Source organism: Nymphalis io, chromosome 10 (genome assembly GCF_905147045.1).
Source record: "Nymphalis io chromosome 10, ilAglIoxx1.1, whole genome shotgun sequence".
Lineage (NCBI taxonomy): Eukaryota > Metazoa > Arthropoda > Insecta > Lepidoptera > Nymphalidae > Nymphalis > Nymphalis io.
In genome coordinates, this window is record NC_065897.1 from 4656395 (window position 1) to 4672278 (window position 15884).

At 30.1% G+C, this 15884-nt stretch overlaps 1 protein-coding gene across 1 annotated transcript in view; it reads right to left on the reverse strand.

The window, feature by feature from the left end:
- Nucleotides 1-1318: 1318 nt before the first annotated feature.
- The window catches only part of LOC126771339 (zwei Ig domain protein zig-8-like), a 40732-nt gene continuing 26166 nt past the window's right edge, over nucleotides 1319-15884 (reverse strand). Inside the window, exons 3-7 of the mRNA XM_050491189.1 lie at nucleotides 14949-15157; nucleotides 12179-12389; nucleotides 10089-10216; nucleotides 4982-5150; nucleotides 1319-1714 (exon numbers count right to left, since the gene is read on the reverse strand). Of these exons, the coding sequence (XP_050347146.1) occupies nucleotides 1602-1714; nucleotides 4982-5150; nucleotides 10089-10216; nucleotides 12179-12389; nucleotides 14949-15157 (830 nt within the window). The 3' untranslated portion in view covers nucleotides 1319-1601. The remainder of the gene's footprint in view (nucleotides 1715-4981; nucleotides 5151-10088; nucleotides 10217-12178; nucleotides 12390-14948; nucleotides 15158-15884) is intronic.

Consider the following 15884-nt stretch of genomic DNA (forward strand, 5'->3'; position numbering starts at 1 on the left):
TTTCATACTTATCTGTTATGCATTATCCATTATTTAAAACAATCTTTTTGACATATATTTCCTATAAAAACAAATATTATATAAACCGGTCGATTGGCATACAATCTGGATTAGGTCAAGATGGATTACTATGTTTAGTCTATAGCAAAGTACATATTAACCATTAATTAATAATTAAAAAGGATATCTTCTCAAAGACACGGCTGTCTTCCAAAAGATATATATATTATTCAAAAATAATTGTCCATCTTTACAATCAGAATAATTTCAGTGTAAGCCGAGTAACCTGAAGATAGAATATTTATACGAGAATAATGTGTCTTTTATGACCATCATTCAGATTAATTTATTATTCATGAGGTAAAGTAAAAGTACAATAGGACGACCGTCAATATCATATGGAATTTAGTATAATATAATATTTAGTATAATAAAAGCCGAGATGGCCTAGTGGTAAGAACGCGTGAATCTTAACCGATGATCGTGGGTTCAAACCCGGGCAAGCACCACTGAATTTTCATGTGCTTAATTTGTGTTTATAATTCATCTCGTGCTTAACGGTGAAGGAAAACATCGTGAGGAAACCTGCATGTGTCTAATTTCATTGAAATTCTGCCACATGTGTATTCTACCAACCCGCATTGGAGCAGCGTGGTGGAATAAGCTTTTTTTTAAGAGAAGGTTTGGTCTCTTCAAAAGGGAGAGGAGGCCTTCGCCCAGCAGTGGGACATTAACAGGCTGTTACTCTCTCTTAGTATAATATAACGTGCGCCATCTTTTAAGGTGTTTGGTGCACTTGTAGCACTATAATTTTATGATATATTTTTTTCATATAACTTTATGAACTTGTAAATTGCGTGTCAATAATTTCTTAGGATATTATTATAATATTAGTAAATTAAAAAAAAAACAGCCTATTGATGAAAAAAAATGAAATGAAATCTTATTAGCGCAAACATATATTTAGAAAGATATGGTAGGTGACATTGTGGTAGGTATGATTGAATGAATACAAAGATTATATAAAATTGTCTTTTATTTAAATCAACATCAAAGTTTTTAAAACAAGTAACTAGTCTATTACTTTATTCTACTAAAATTTTAATGCTATTAATTATTATTATACAATGATTGGAATTGAATTATACATTAGAAATATTCTAATGTTCAGTAGATTTGTCGGATTAATTTACCCTGGTACTTAAGATATTAAAATATGCGACTCGGCACAGACGCATTTCGTATTCAAGTTAATTCGATGTCTTACATCATAAAATTACAGATTATAAAAACGTATCCGTTTATGGCATATTTTATTGACATATAAAAAAAGTATATCTATAAAGTAAATAGGAAAAATAGGAAACAATTATTTATGTTTTCTGTAAATCATTGTACAGAAATAATGTCATACAGAGATGTTTTTTACGTATATATAATAAATTTGGTTCATTTAAAAGTATTTTGTATGTATGCCATAAATAAATACATTTTTCGTTACATAAATATTTACAATATTATTTAAAATTTTACCAAACACAACGCTTACGCCACATAATCTGTGAATCATTTAAGAGCACAAATAAACTAGAATATATGTTTTATATCACGATAACAGCTATGTATAATATTACAACAGCAACACACAAAATCGCGGGAAGTCCAAGATCTCTCGCACAATGCGCTTTACCTTGCATCGCAGCTGGAGTTTCACCTGTGAAAAATTAAATCTTTGAAACATTCTATTATAATTTCATTTTATTAATAAAATATCCTATTTAAACACCTTAAACTAACTTAAATATCATTGACAAGACTTATTAAAACTTATAACATAATATTAGTGTAATAAATAAATTTAAACGTCTCCACGATTTAGAATCATTGTAATGCGTGTAAATTAAAGACCGGGATCACCGTTTATAGCCAAAACGTAATTAGAAACCAAGTCAACGAAATGTAGGATAAATTTGCATCTATTGGCAAAATAATCTACTAGAACATATTCTATATATATAAATATATTATATATATATATATATATATATATATATATATATATATATATATATATATATATATATATATATATATATACTATTTATAATTGAGAATAATTTTATTTACATCATCTGACTTCAATAGTGACTACCAAATTATTCTTTATTAAATAATAAATTGATTATTCTTAATTGGTTAGCATTAAAAATAACAATAAAGATAGAGTAATTACTTCGCCACAAAGTAAATAAAGTTGTCATAAGCACTGTTATGACATTAATAATGAACTACTTATATAAAGGTCGTTGAAAGTCTACGTGAACGTACGTAAAATGAAACAAACTTTCATTAAACCACCATTATTACAAACGAGCCCGATATGAGTTTTGTATTTTATGAATCAAAATCACGGAAAAGATTATTTTTAATTTACTAAAAACTGTTTCTACCGTTATCACTACTAAACCAATGGCTTTTAATAATACTACGGTATTATTGGGTTTATAATAAATTGTTTCAGAGGTTCAAATATAATCACCAATTTTATTACATAATATTGTATATACTTAATAGTGAAAGAAATTGAAAAAAAAAAAATTTGATGAAATCTGACGCATTTGTAATAAAATAAAATTTCATAAAATACCATATCAGCTTAGTTCAACATATCTAGTCAGCTACGGCGTATCAGTGTGGGAAATCCTTAAGAGGAGTTAGGGCGTTTACTGAGAGTAACGTAAAATAAATTGTAGCTGTTCTTAAAACCTAGTCTATAGTATATTAAATATAGTAAGTGCATAAAAACAATAATTATTATTTCGAGATATAAAATAGTCTAACATCTTACACATAGTATTGTGTCTTTTTGTATGGACTTTTGCTGTCCGAAATTTATATATTTAAATTGTTATCTGAAATTAAAAATTATTTGAATAGATTTTTGTATCTCTAATAATTTTACGTTCACTTTTAATACTAATGTTGGTTTTATTGATACTTGTTTTAGTGTCTTAATTGTAAAGTTAATATTATTTTTGAACTGAAGTTAAAGCATAATATTGGCTTGTTGTCTATCTCTTTATCAAAAATGCTTGTTTATTTTTGTCTTCCTGTTTTTATTCAAAGTTAAGCTAATCCAATACGTGGATTTACAATAAAACATATAATATTAAGAATATTTAATTACACAATCTAGGATTTTTGTTTTATTCGTTCTCATATCAACTACCAGACTTAAAAGAATTGTAGTTAAAATTTTAATATTATAGGCCTGAAGTTCTATTATTAAAATAAAATTCTTCATCTTAATTCTGCTATTGGTTTGTCAAATGACGATTTTAAAATTTGTACGAGTTATTGAATATTTTTTGTATACTTATTTTATAGAAAGTATTCTATCTCGTGCCGCTTAAATTTAATGTAGAACTCGAGAAAATCGCGTTGGCCGAATGAAACAGGATGACTAGATATAATACAGGAAGTCTATTCAGTGTTCAACTTTTATGCTCGAATCTAATAAATCCACTTTTAAACTAAAATTGAGCAAGCGCCGGGTTGAATTTTCATTTGTTACAAAACATAATAAAATTTGTAGCTTGAAGGGTTTTTGAATAACTATTTCTATCGCAATTCAAATATTTCTAACACTAAGATGTGAAATAAAATTAAAATAAAGTTGTAATTTCGAAACGTTCAACGATTATCATCAAAATGTAATAGCTTGGAGGTAAAATGAAAAATTGTTCCTTGAATAAGTTACTTATAGTTTTTACTTAAATAAATAATAATTTATGAAGTTAATCTGAAACCTAATAAATTACTATTACAAATAAAGTTACAATATTTGAAGAAAGCGCAACATATATCAGTACTTGTCACAAAACAAATATTTGTGACAAACTTCAAAAAAAATGTTTTAGACTTTGTTTGGATTATTGGTTTTTAAAATCATTAAAAAGCTTATTATTTAAATTGTTTGGTGATTAAAAATTGAGGAAAAGTATTATTCAGCAGCATTTAATCACAATAAATAAAAAAAAAATTATAAATAACGGCATTGTAAAATTCTCTTTTGTCGTTTTTTGTCCTCTTTTTCTCTGTTGAGTTACATAACTCAACAGAGAAAAAATCAAATTCAATTAGCAAATTGCCTAGATGGATTTGACACTATTCAATACACAAAGTGAAAATTCATGTACATCTCAATGAGCACTTAAATAACTATATCAAAATTGATATTTCAAGTAGTATGATGCCGAGATGGCCCAGTGGTAAGAACGCTTTAATTTTAACCGATGATCGTGGATTCAAACACGGGCAAGAACCACTGACGTTTTTCATGTGCTAAATTTATGATTATAATTTATCACGTGCTTTTTTGTGAAGAAAAACATCGTGAGGAAACCTGCATGTGTTTAATTGCACTGAAATTCTGCCACATGTGTATTTCACCAACCCGCATTGGAGCAGCGTGGTGGAATAAGCACCAAACCTTCTCCTTAAAAGGGAGAGGAGGCCTTAGCCAGCAGGGGGACATTTACAGGCTGTTACCGATGCTATTCTGTTAATCAATATTATTGTATATATTATATATTTTATATTGATTACAATATATTAATATATATTTTATGTATATTGTATAGTATTGCCGTTAATAACCTTTTAAGGCATTGTTAAATCTGTATATAATAAAAATAATTAGTATTATATTAGAAAAACACATAGCCCACGACAAATCACGAGCCTCAATAACTGAACGGTGTACTGGTCATCAAGAGATGTGATGCAAGTTAATTCCGGAGCTCTCGGATTATTGAGCATCCCACACCAAGTTGTACGCAAAGAATATTCACTATACACCCATTTATTGATAACCAGTTTCCGCTCGTCTGGGTTTTTATAATATTATATGCACTATCGTTTTTTATAATATTATATACGACAAGCATTATATACTTTCATAAAAGAATAATTAACTTACCGGTAAGCACATGAACTCGCGCTGTCGCAGATTGAGCATTATCGGGGACGCATTGGTAGGATCCAGCATCCGATGTGCGCGCCGCTTGCACAAGCAGCCGACTGCTACTATGGATGCCCTTTTCGGTGACAAGCGATATGCCCCCACGTGTTGAGTCGAAGTTTATAGTCTGTTAAAATATTAAATAAAGAACTCAAATAAGTGTTTGCTTACTGGCCTTATGTATTATAGTAAAGTTACGGAACAGCTCTTATGCGAGTTGTTGGTCGATTTTTATTCGATCCAGTCATGTTTACGTAAGAGATTTTCATTCCCCGCCACAAGATGAAAAAACATGAAAATTCAGTGAAGTAAAAATAATATAATTATCACTTAAGATCAGTTAATCATCTTAACTTGTTCTAACCACTGGGTCATCTCATTAAATTAGCTTTGTGTAAGCTTGTCTGGGTAGGTACCACCCACTCATCAGATATTCTACCGCAAAACATCAGAACTTGGTATTGTTGTGTTCCGGTTTGAAGAGTGAGTGAGCCAGTGTAATTACAGGAACACGGGATAAACATCTTAGTTCCCAAGGTTGATGACGCATTGGCAAAAAGTCGTATGGGGTACTATATACAATATTCAACAAACTAAAATTTCAATTACAATAAGTTTAATATAACACGATCCGGCGTATTCTAAAATATTGTGTCACATTCCCCCACCACTACAAACGACGAACAAATAGACGTCAGCCTTGCAGCTGAATTTTCGAATATATTATGTGTTTTCCTCAATTAATTTTGATTGCAAGAATAAATAATTAAAACGAAATTGTTTATTTGCTATCATCATTAAATTATTTGTTCAGTTAAATGTTTGACTAGGTTTAACGAAATGATTACACTCGCTACAATTATTGTTTACACATATTAAACACATAGTGTACAACGTACATGAAGCGTAAATACGGTACTTGTCGAATAATGTAATTGCTTAAATAATAACAAGGTTGTTAGACGAAAGTTTGACGCTGTCAAGTAACAATGAAACTTTTGTGAGCTGTCAACACATTCAAGGTTTACATTCACGATAGGTACACAATTTTTCCAACTTTATAAATCAGCTTTCAAAGTTATCAAGCGCAGCGTAGGGCGCCCTCCAGCCAGGTAGACCGACGACCTTAAGAAGGTGGCGGGCACCAAACTGGATGCGGAAGGCGGAGGACAGGGAGCTTTGGCGCACCTTGGGAGAGGCCTATGTTCAGCAGTGGACAACGATTGGCTGTTGATTGATTGATTGATTGATTTCAAAGTAGGCGAAATATGAAGCATTTAATATACCCTTATGAAATAGACACTTTATATGATTTTAATTATTTACAGCTATATTATATATATTATTAGATAAGTGTTTTCTTTCTTAATTTAAAAAGTAAATGGGTAATTTGAAACATTCTTGCTATGTTATCAGTTACTCATAGAATTGATTCCAATATAATAAATTGAATGAAATGGATATGTTATCTCGATTAGTTATATACTAATCAGTCTTTATACAATTATAAAAATAACTTTTAAAAATAAATTCATATATTTCGAATAAATATATAAAGTTTTTAAATTAATTCGTTGATGTATATATTATTATAATAAGAAGAAATATACTTTTATTGTATCAACAAAACGATATTTTTTTGTTTATTTTACTCAATATTTATATGTTGGTTTTCTTTCATTATATATTTTTCAGTAACAGTACAGTACAGTAACAGCCTGTTAATGTCCCACTGCTGGGCTAAGGCCTCCTCTCCCTTTTGAGGAGAAGGTTTGGAGCTTATTCCACCACGCTGCTCCAATGCGGGTTGGTAGAATACACATGTGGCAGAATTTCAATGAAATTAGACACATGCAGGTTTCCTCACGATGTTTTCCTTCACCGTTAAGCACGAGATGAATTATAAACACAAATTAAGCACATGAAAATTCAGTGGTGCTTGCCCGGGTTTGAACCCACGATCATCGGTTAAGATTCACGCGTTCTTACCACTAGGCCATCTCGTCCATATATTTTTCAATAACCATTAATTTCAAGGTTTCACAACAGCTGTCCGGCGTCCCTTGACGTGTACATTTTGTGTTACTCGAAAAAGGTTCAACTGAATTGTTTAATTTAAAAAAAAAAAAATTTCTTAAAAAAAGCATAGATGATGTAATAAAATTATTACTACTTTTTTTTAAACCCGTAAATAAATAAAGAAATTTTTAATTGTTTTGTTTTTATTCACTAACTCTATTTCTTATATAAATGTATATGAATTTCATAATATTCTCATTAATATGATACGTTGCCATTATATGAGTACGAGGAAATCATTCAGCATTTGACAAAAAGTATATTCTTGTGAAAACTGACGTATATATACAATATTTTATTTTAACTTCAAACTAGATTTACAAAAACAACTAAATATAAAATAGAATAAACTGTTGAAAACGCAGAAAAGCATAGAAAATACAATTTGCCAGTTACCGTCACGGAACCAAGTCTGTTTGACGTGGCTTGTTGTCGTAATACCGTATCGTACAGAATGGAATATTTAACGAAATCCCAGAGGTTATTGTGAAAGCATCCAATTTACAGACCATTTGTAAACTCCCAGAAACCAAATTGTGAAAATACATGTATTATCGTTAGCTTGTGTGCTATTTATTTTGTTTTTGAATACTCGTTATTTTATATTTATTTATGCATATATTACATAACTAAAATTTAAATAAAAACAAAATATGCATTACAAAATTATAGAAAAAACAAGCTATCTAAAAGATTGTCCTGTGGCATTGTACTTAAGACGCTGGCACTATTGCCTCTCTGCGCCGCTAGATACAGCCTTCGGGCTAAATAAGCTCTTGGGTCACCAGAAGTGTGGAAATAAAATAATAAATATGTATATATATATATATATGTAATTTAATTATTATATATATATAATATATAATTAAATTACTATTTTATTAGTCGTCAGTCATGACTGCCTCGTTGGTATAGTGGCTTGACGTAAGGCCGCAGACCCGGAGGTCCTGGTTCAATTCCCAGGTCGGGCCATTAAAAAGTTATTGGGTTTTTTTGTCAGAAAATTCTCACTAGCAGCACGGAGTCTGGAAGATAGAAGTGTATACACTCCCGTGCCTCGGAAAGCACGTGAAGACGTTTAGGCACAGGACCACTGCGCCTAAACTCTTTCCGGTCGTATTGCCGTTACATCGGATTATGAGAGTTAGGGAACAGAGAATGCACCTGCGTTTGCGCACACACTTGTGCACTAAAATATCTCCTGCGCAGTAATCTCTCTTCAGATTGGCCGCCGTGGTCGAAATCGGTCTGGAGGACATTATTAGTCATCAATTGATAATTGATTCATATTTGTTTCAACGATATTTAATATTAATATATTTAAGCTTCTCCTTTCATTTTATATTCTTTTATTAATGAATTGTGAGACATTGGTTCTCCATTGTGTATACGGTCTACATATTTCCCACAATAAGTCATATTTTAGTAGGAACCATAAAATATGAGCTCATTCTTTTACGCAATATTTTTAAAATAAATATTGTAAAAGATACGCGAACATCATGTTTTTGGGTAGAGAATATATATTTTATCTCAATGATATTGAAATAATTTCAGCTTGGCGAATATTTTTCATTATCTTAGACTTGCCCCAGGAAATAGAAAACACAATACAAAATATTATATCTACACTTTAATACAATATCAAAAAAATATAAAAACTCTTTATTTCTATTGGACTGCTTACAAAAAAAATATTACGTTATTTTATACAATTTTATAACAATAAACTTATAATTATCATGTCTCAACAAACGTTGCGTAGTATACAATTTGTTTGAAGTTGAAATATCATGGTTTATTCTTGAGATATATAAGACGAAAGATACGAAGAGCTTTCATGACTTAAATTTCAAACTAATTTCAACTTCGAAATGAGAAGTTAATAAATGTTTGAAAATTATTCATAAAAAAATATCATATTTTAATTTACTAAAGAGAATCGGTGTAGACTTACCTACCATCAAAGGGTATTAATTTGTCATAAATTTAAATAGTCTATTCAGCACGTTGCTGCAAGCCCCTGTGATACAACGATTTAGACTTTTATTTTCACAATAATTCACACACTTCAAGACACTCGAGGAATTAATTAAATATTATATTCAGATTACCTTACCTTACGTAACCATTAACAGCCTTTAAAAACTACTTATATCATGCTCATATGTTTTATGTTAGCAATAATGTATATATTTAATTAGTAGAAGTGGTTTTTTCGCGAAACGTAAATATTCGTCTTTAGTTTGCTAGATTAATTATTATTTTTGTGTGTGTTTATTGCTCCACTGCTAAGGATTAAATCGTAAAATTATATTACCGTTAACTATTTTTTAGTCGAGATGGTCTAGTGGTTAGAACGCGTGAATCTTAACTGATGATCGTAGGTTCAAGCCCGGGCAAGCACCACTAAATTTTCATGTGCTTAATTTGTGTTTATAATTCATCTCGTGCTTGACGGTGAAGGAAAACATCGTGAGGAAACCTGCATGTGTCTAATTTCATTGAAATTCTGTCACATGTGTATTCTACCAACCCGCATTGGAGCAGCGTGGTAGAATAAGCTCCAAACTTTCTCTTCAAAAGGGAGAATAGGCCTTAGACCAGCAGTGGGACATTAACAGGCTGTTACTAACTATTTTTTAATAAACGAGCTCTACAAAAGTAAAATATCAATTAAGAAAAAGTAATTCATCACAAAAGTCTGAATTTAACGACATTTTATGAAGACACGGGAGGAACAATTCAAACTAGTTAACGATGTACTAAAAATCATTTACAGAACACATCGATATTTTTCACTGACACATAACAATTACTGAGCGTAAAATAATAGTGAAAATAAAAAAAAGAAATACTTGACAGCTATGACGTATATGCCACCAATGCTATTGTCCACAGATAATCGATCTTACAATATATTTATGAATTATAAGAGAGTATTTATATTTTTATGAATAATAATTTCATTCGTTCATCAACGTACCTTTCCTCTATGTGTCCAATTGATGGTGCTTGGTGGTTCTGGCGTGTGCCTCACTATGCACGTTAAGTTTATTGTAGATCCAGCGTAGATAAACAAATCTGGACCACCCATTATTTCTGTTTCTGGCTCTGTAGGGAACGAAATGTTATCTTATTAATATATAATAAGTTTGTATCTATGTAATTATACTATATTTATATATCTTATCATAAAATGTACATAATATACTGCAAAATTGTGTTCGATGCATTTAAAAAAATGTCACTGTACTCACATATTTTATAAAATTATTATTCCAAGTTTTTTTTTTTTTATTTGGTTTAGGAATTCGAAGGAACAAATTATTCTTTGTCCCTATGCGCATATACATACATATAAATAGTTTAATTAAGACCTTTAATTATTTCATTCAAAATATTTCGTACATAAAAGGTATGTAAATGGATAGATCCTTCCACTACAATCAAATAAAGATTTTCTATTTGAATAGGTAACAGTAAATATTCGTCAAGAGATTAGCTCTTTGACATGAATTCAAAAGTAAACAGTGCGTGTTTGGAAATGACAGGGAGGGTAAACAATTAACAGCTTTTCAGTATTTAACTAGGACTTATGTATGTCACGTTAATGTGTCTAATATTATCCTTATTTTGTCGACGAATTGTACTATGTTTAACCTTGAAATGGATGTTTTATTTATAATATTGCTCGTTACTTCTCATACATTAGTTTATAAGATAATAAAAAATAGGGAATAGTTTCTATGCAATTACTGCTATTGAATTAATTTTAAGGTAATAAGGATACAGAAGTATAATTCTCTATATAAAAATGTTTCGCTCTCACTAATGTTCAGTATGCAGTGTAATACCTAATTTTTTTTAAGCAAGAAACGGATCGTGTATCACTCATCGACGATATCGATATCGAGTCTTTATAATATTTTCAACTCGAATAAAACACATGAAAACCAATAATTATTGGTCGGATATGAATAAATTTGCGGTTAATAATATCCATTTTGGCACTTAACCTCATATAAATTCTTGTTTTAACCTCTTTATAAATGTACCTCTTACTATTGTTTGCATTTAATCGTATTATGTGATAATTTTATAATAATTAAATTCTTAATATCTTTTTTTATTTGTTACAAATATTTTAATTCTTAAAATTATTATTTTTGTTAACTTGAAATGTTGATATATTTTGCAACACCTATAATTAAGGAGACACTTGATTTATATAACCTTATGTTTAAATGACTCAATTGTGTTTATTAGTTAGTGTACATCTTGTTGGTGTTGATATCATAATAAATAAATAAATAACCAATCCATCAGCAATGGAAAATTTGTCCAAAATCTGAACGTACTTTGTGAGCATATATATGTAATGTAATAACATAGTTTTAGTCAACGGTAAAATAGGTAGGTCACAATGAAACTATATAAATAAGTTGACCTACTCTTACACTGACAATTCGTTTTATTTCATACGCTTGTGCATTTGGATGATGATAGAATTATAATAGTTCTTAATTTTATAGAAAACATTATTATTATTATAGTATAGTAACAGCCTGTAAATGTCCCACTGCTGGGCTAAGGCCTCCTCTCCCTATTTGAGGAGAAGGTTTGGAGCTTATTCCACCACGCTGCTCCAATGCGGGTTGGTGGAATACACATGTGGCAGAATTTCGATGAAATTAGACACATGCAGGTTTCCTCACGATGTTTTCCTTCACCGAAAAGCACGAGATGAATTATAAACAGAAATTAAGCACATGAAAATTCAGAGGTGCTTGCCCGGGTTTGAACCCACGTTCATCGGTTAAGATTCACGCGTTCTTACCACTGGGCCATCTCGAATAATAATAATTTTTTTAATAAAAAATTATTATTATAGTTTATCCAAATCTTATGCTCACCACACAAAAAAAAAATTCTTATTGATCACAACCCCTCTCACACGTTACAAATAAATAATTTAGATTTCAATTGGTAACGAAAGCGAATGCTGACCATTGAAGCAGTCTGATTGTTTCTTTCATGAATAAACAAATAGCTTATTTTCGAGTACATTCTTACCTACTATATTGAGATAAACCGCATGCCCAATCGGTGGTGTTGTTGATATTTGGCACTCGTATTGACCGGAGTCTCTTCGCTGTGGGCTTCGAATTCGCAACGCCCACTCTTCAGACCTCGGCTTGTGTTGCGCTTCGAAGCGCTGATCTGAAGTATACGTGTAGCGGCCAACCGTCAATAAATGGATGTCTCGGTGACGCACCCATGACACCTAAATAAATATATATCATATGAGAATTTCGTTCCTATAATGCACTTAATATGTTTAACATATTGAGACGAATTATGTTGACACGAAGTGTATGACCTAACAAACGACATCGGCTTCCTAACAACTTTCTAAATGTTTACATATGCATCTTTGCAATAGATATTATAGATATATTTTAAAAATATAAAATATATTTTAAAAATATAAAATATAACATTTATCATATTATCGAACAAAAATTTATAGTTATCAACAATCACGTAATAGAATTACATAAAAGCATATTTACTGTAAATTGTTAATTGATTTTAAATATAGTTACACAATAATAAAATTTATATTTACTATATGATTTAAAATATATATTTCAGGTTTGCTATTTAAATTAGCTTATTTTAAAATTAAATTAATAAAGCAAAAATAGAAGATAACGAACATAATATTAAATCCTATATAAATAAATTATTTAACAACATAACCGCATTATGTAATACCACATAATGAAATCACAAATGTATTTTAAGCCTACATTTTTTTTCAAATCCAATCCGGTTTAAATTGAACATTTATATACACCTACTCCAACACGGGAGATATTGCAAAATAGGTTACGTAAATATTTTAGTGCATGATCAAGATTGCAAGGCCGAGTCTGAATGACGTTTTTATTTATATGCTTTGTAAAAACCACTACAGAAATTCATTTTTCTTTTTTTTTTCTTTATTGTACATTAATGTACTTGAAATACTTTATTTGCTTACTCTAGGGACTTTTTCAATAGTTTTCGTGTTGTCTGAAGTAAAAGTTCGATAAAATCACAAAGTTGAGTGGTTTCCTTTTTTTCTTGAGTTGATTTGCAACTCTTTCCACTCTTGTTCAGTTCAAGTTGGTAGATAATAACACGCTTGTTTCATCACAATGTTTTGCTTCATCGCTAAACAGATGAATAATTATAAACACAAATTAAGCACATGAAAGCTAGACTCTCAAAAATAATAAATAGATTGTTGTTGTTAAATTTTTGATTTCCTGGGAAGTAACTAACGTTAAAGTTATGTTATTGTATATATTTGTTTTGGTCGTAAATATTTTGAAACAGTAAATATAATTGCAAAAAGGAGAGAAATCCTTTGTCGAACAGATGTTTTTGCTTAATTACAGCCTATAAAAGTCTCACTTCTGGGTTGCAGGCTCCTTTTCTTTTGAAAACACAGTTTCGAGCTTATTCCATGCTGCTTTAGTGTGGACTGATAGAAACACGAGCGATAGAAATCCAGAAATGCAGAATTGTTGATCCGGGTTAGAACCGGCAATCTTCGATTAAGATTCACGTGTTCTAACCACAATTTTGTATGAAAAAATAACAAGTTTTGAATCACGCTAACATTTGGTACACTCCGATATATATAGGGCCTCGAATTCAAATATAGAATTGCTATTTTTTAAACGTTTTGTTTTGTGTAATGACTACAGTGTACAAAAAGGAAAGAAAATTTGCAGACCGTACCTATACATTACACATTTCAACATATTCAATTTGAATTTATCAAAAGACTTTCAGGATTAAAGCTCAAAGCTCACAACATTACGAAGATTTAAAGAGAACAAAGATAGACTTTCGATAAATACATATCGATTTACCGTCGTACATTAAGACATATCCTTAAATTTATAACCCATTTTCGTTTTTAAGATGTGAATTTCAATGCAGCAAATACTATATTATAAGGGCATCTCTGCAAAAACGTTTCTGAGGCCAAGGAACGTCGAATTTATCATTCAGATTAAATTATGCATGAAAAACGTTTTATTATTTTCAATTTAGGACGATATTTCTGTTAGCGATATTTTAATAATGTAATTATATTATTCATGAATTCCATTAAAAATGAAATGTCTTAAACAAAATGAAATATTAACTTTAATTAAAATATTTCAATACCACTCTCAACCGCATTAAACTGTATTTATTATCATTTTTAAGAATTTCATTGTGATTGATATTTTTATTCTTTTATCAATAATATAGAATCTAAGGCATGATAAAATCTAACACTTTGGTTCAATTATGCAGTCAATATATATTTTTGCCGAGCAATATAATATGAATAAGGTCATTCTTAATAGCTTTATGAACTTATTTTGTAAACAATCATAATTGCACACATGTACTTTATTAATTATGTGATTTTAAAGGTTGGGGAACATGGTAGTATTGCAGCATGAATATTTTTCACAACTTATTAATTAAATTACAATATTTATTTTATTGAAATTAAATCTACAATAAATTGAATGACTAATCCTCGCGATAATGAAAGCGCTTGCACGAGCGTTTACACTACTGCATATTCATTCTGCACAAGTATATGTTAAGCTTCTCTTCGCGACCGCCTTAAGAATGTTTGTAGTTAATCATTAAGGCATGATTTATCTGATGTTAGTTAGATTTAGTTTAAGCCCGTGCAGGTACGAGGTAATCTTAAAGTATATTATTTTTATCTGATACATAATATCAGCAATAAGGAAATGAAGAATTTATGAAAAATTCTACTTACAGTTCTGTTTTGTAAATTCTTCACTTTGCACAGTAATGTGACTGGGTGTCCAACTAAGCCGGTTACGTTGTCTTGTGTACTGGGGTCAAAATATGGCGAACCAGGGGCTTGAGGCCAGTCTTCCAAGAACTCCGTGCGAAAACGACGAGACGACTCGGAGACTGTGCTCTGGTCTCTTGGCCGATTGTTTCCGTTGTCTTGTCGACATACTGTCAAAAAATAGTAAGTTATTTCAACGTCAAATATTGTACAATGTGAGTGCTATCAGTAATATAATATTCCTTACATAAATTTAAATTATTAAAAGTTTGGAGCTTTTCAATAAGTAAGTTAATATTTAGGATAACATTTTCAACATTAATAAAGTTTTGTTTTCCTTTGAGAAGATTCAAATTTCTGATTAAATATATATAAATATAATTCGAAGGTAAACAAGTAAGGGGAAATCCTATTAAAAATCTAATAAAACTTTGCCAACTTTAAACGAATAATAAATAGATCATTATCAAAACTCCCAAAATATACACAAAACAAGGAATATAATTAACAACATAGGTTCAATTTTACATAAATGTAAACACAATTATTGTTTCATTGCTACTATTTATAAAGAGTAGATGAGTAAATGGGCGACCTAACGGTAGGTGGGTTCTCCCGGTTCTCCCATGGGCACAAGAACAAGTACATACCACTTCCCACTTCTAAATGCTCCTACTTTTGAAAAGTTAACATTGAAAATATTATTTTTTTACTGATAGGAATAGTTACACAGGCTCACTCATCTTTAAAATCGGAACACCACAATACTGAATATTGCTATTTGGTAGTTATATATCAGCTGGTTACAATTTCCAATTAATATCAAATCATAAATATTTTCTTCGTGAAGACTCTTAAAATCACCTTAGAAACGTTAATTTAAGAAATTAAATTAAA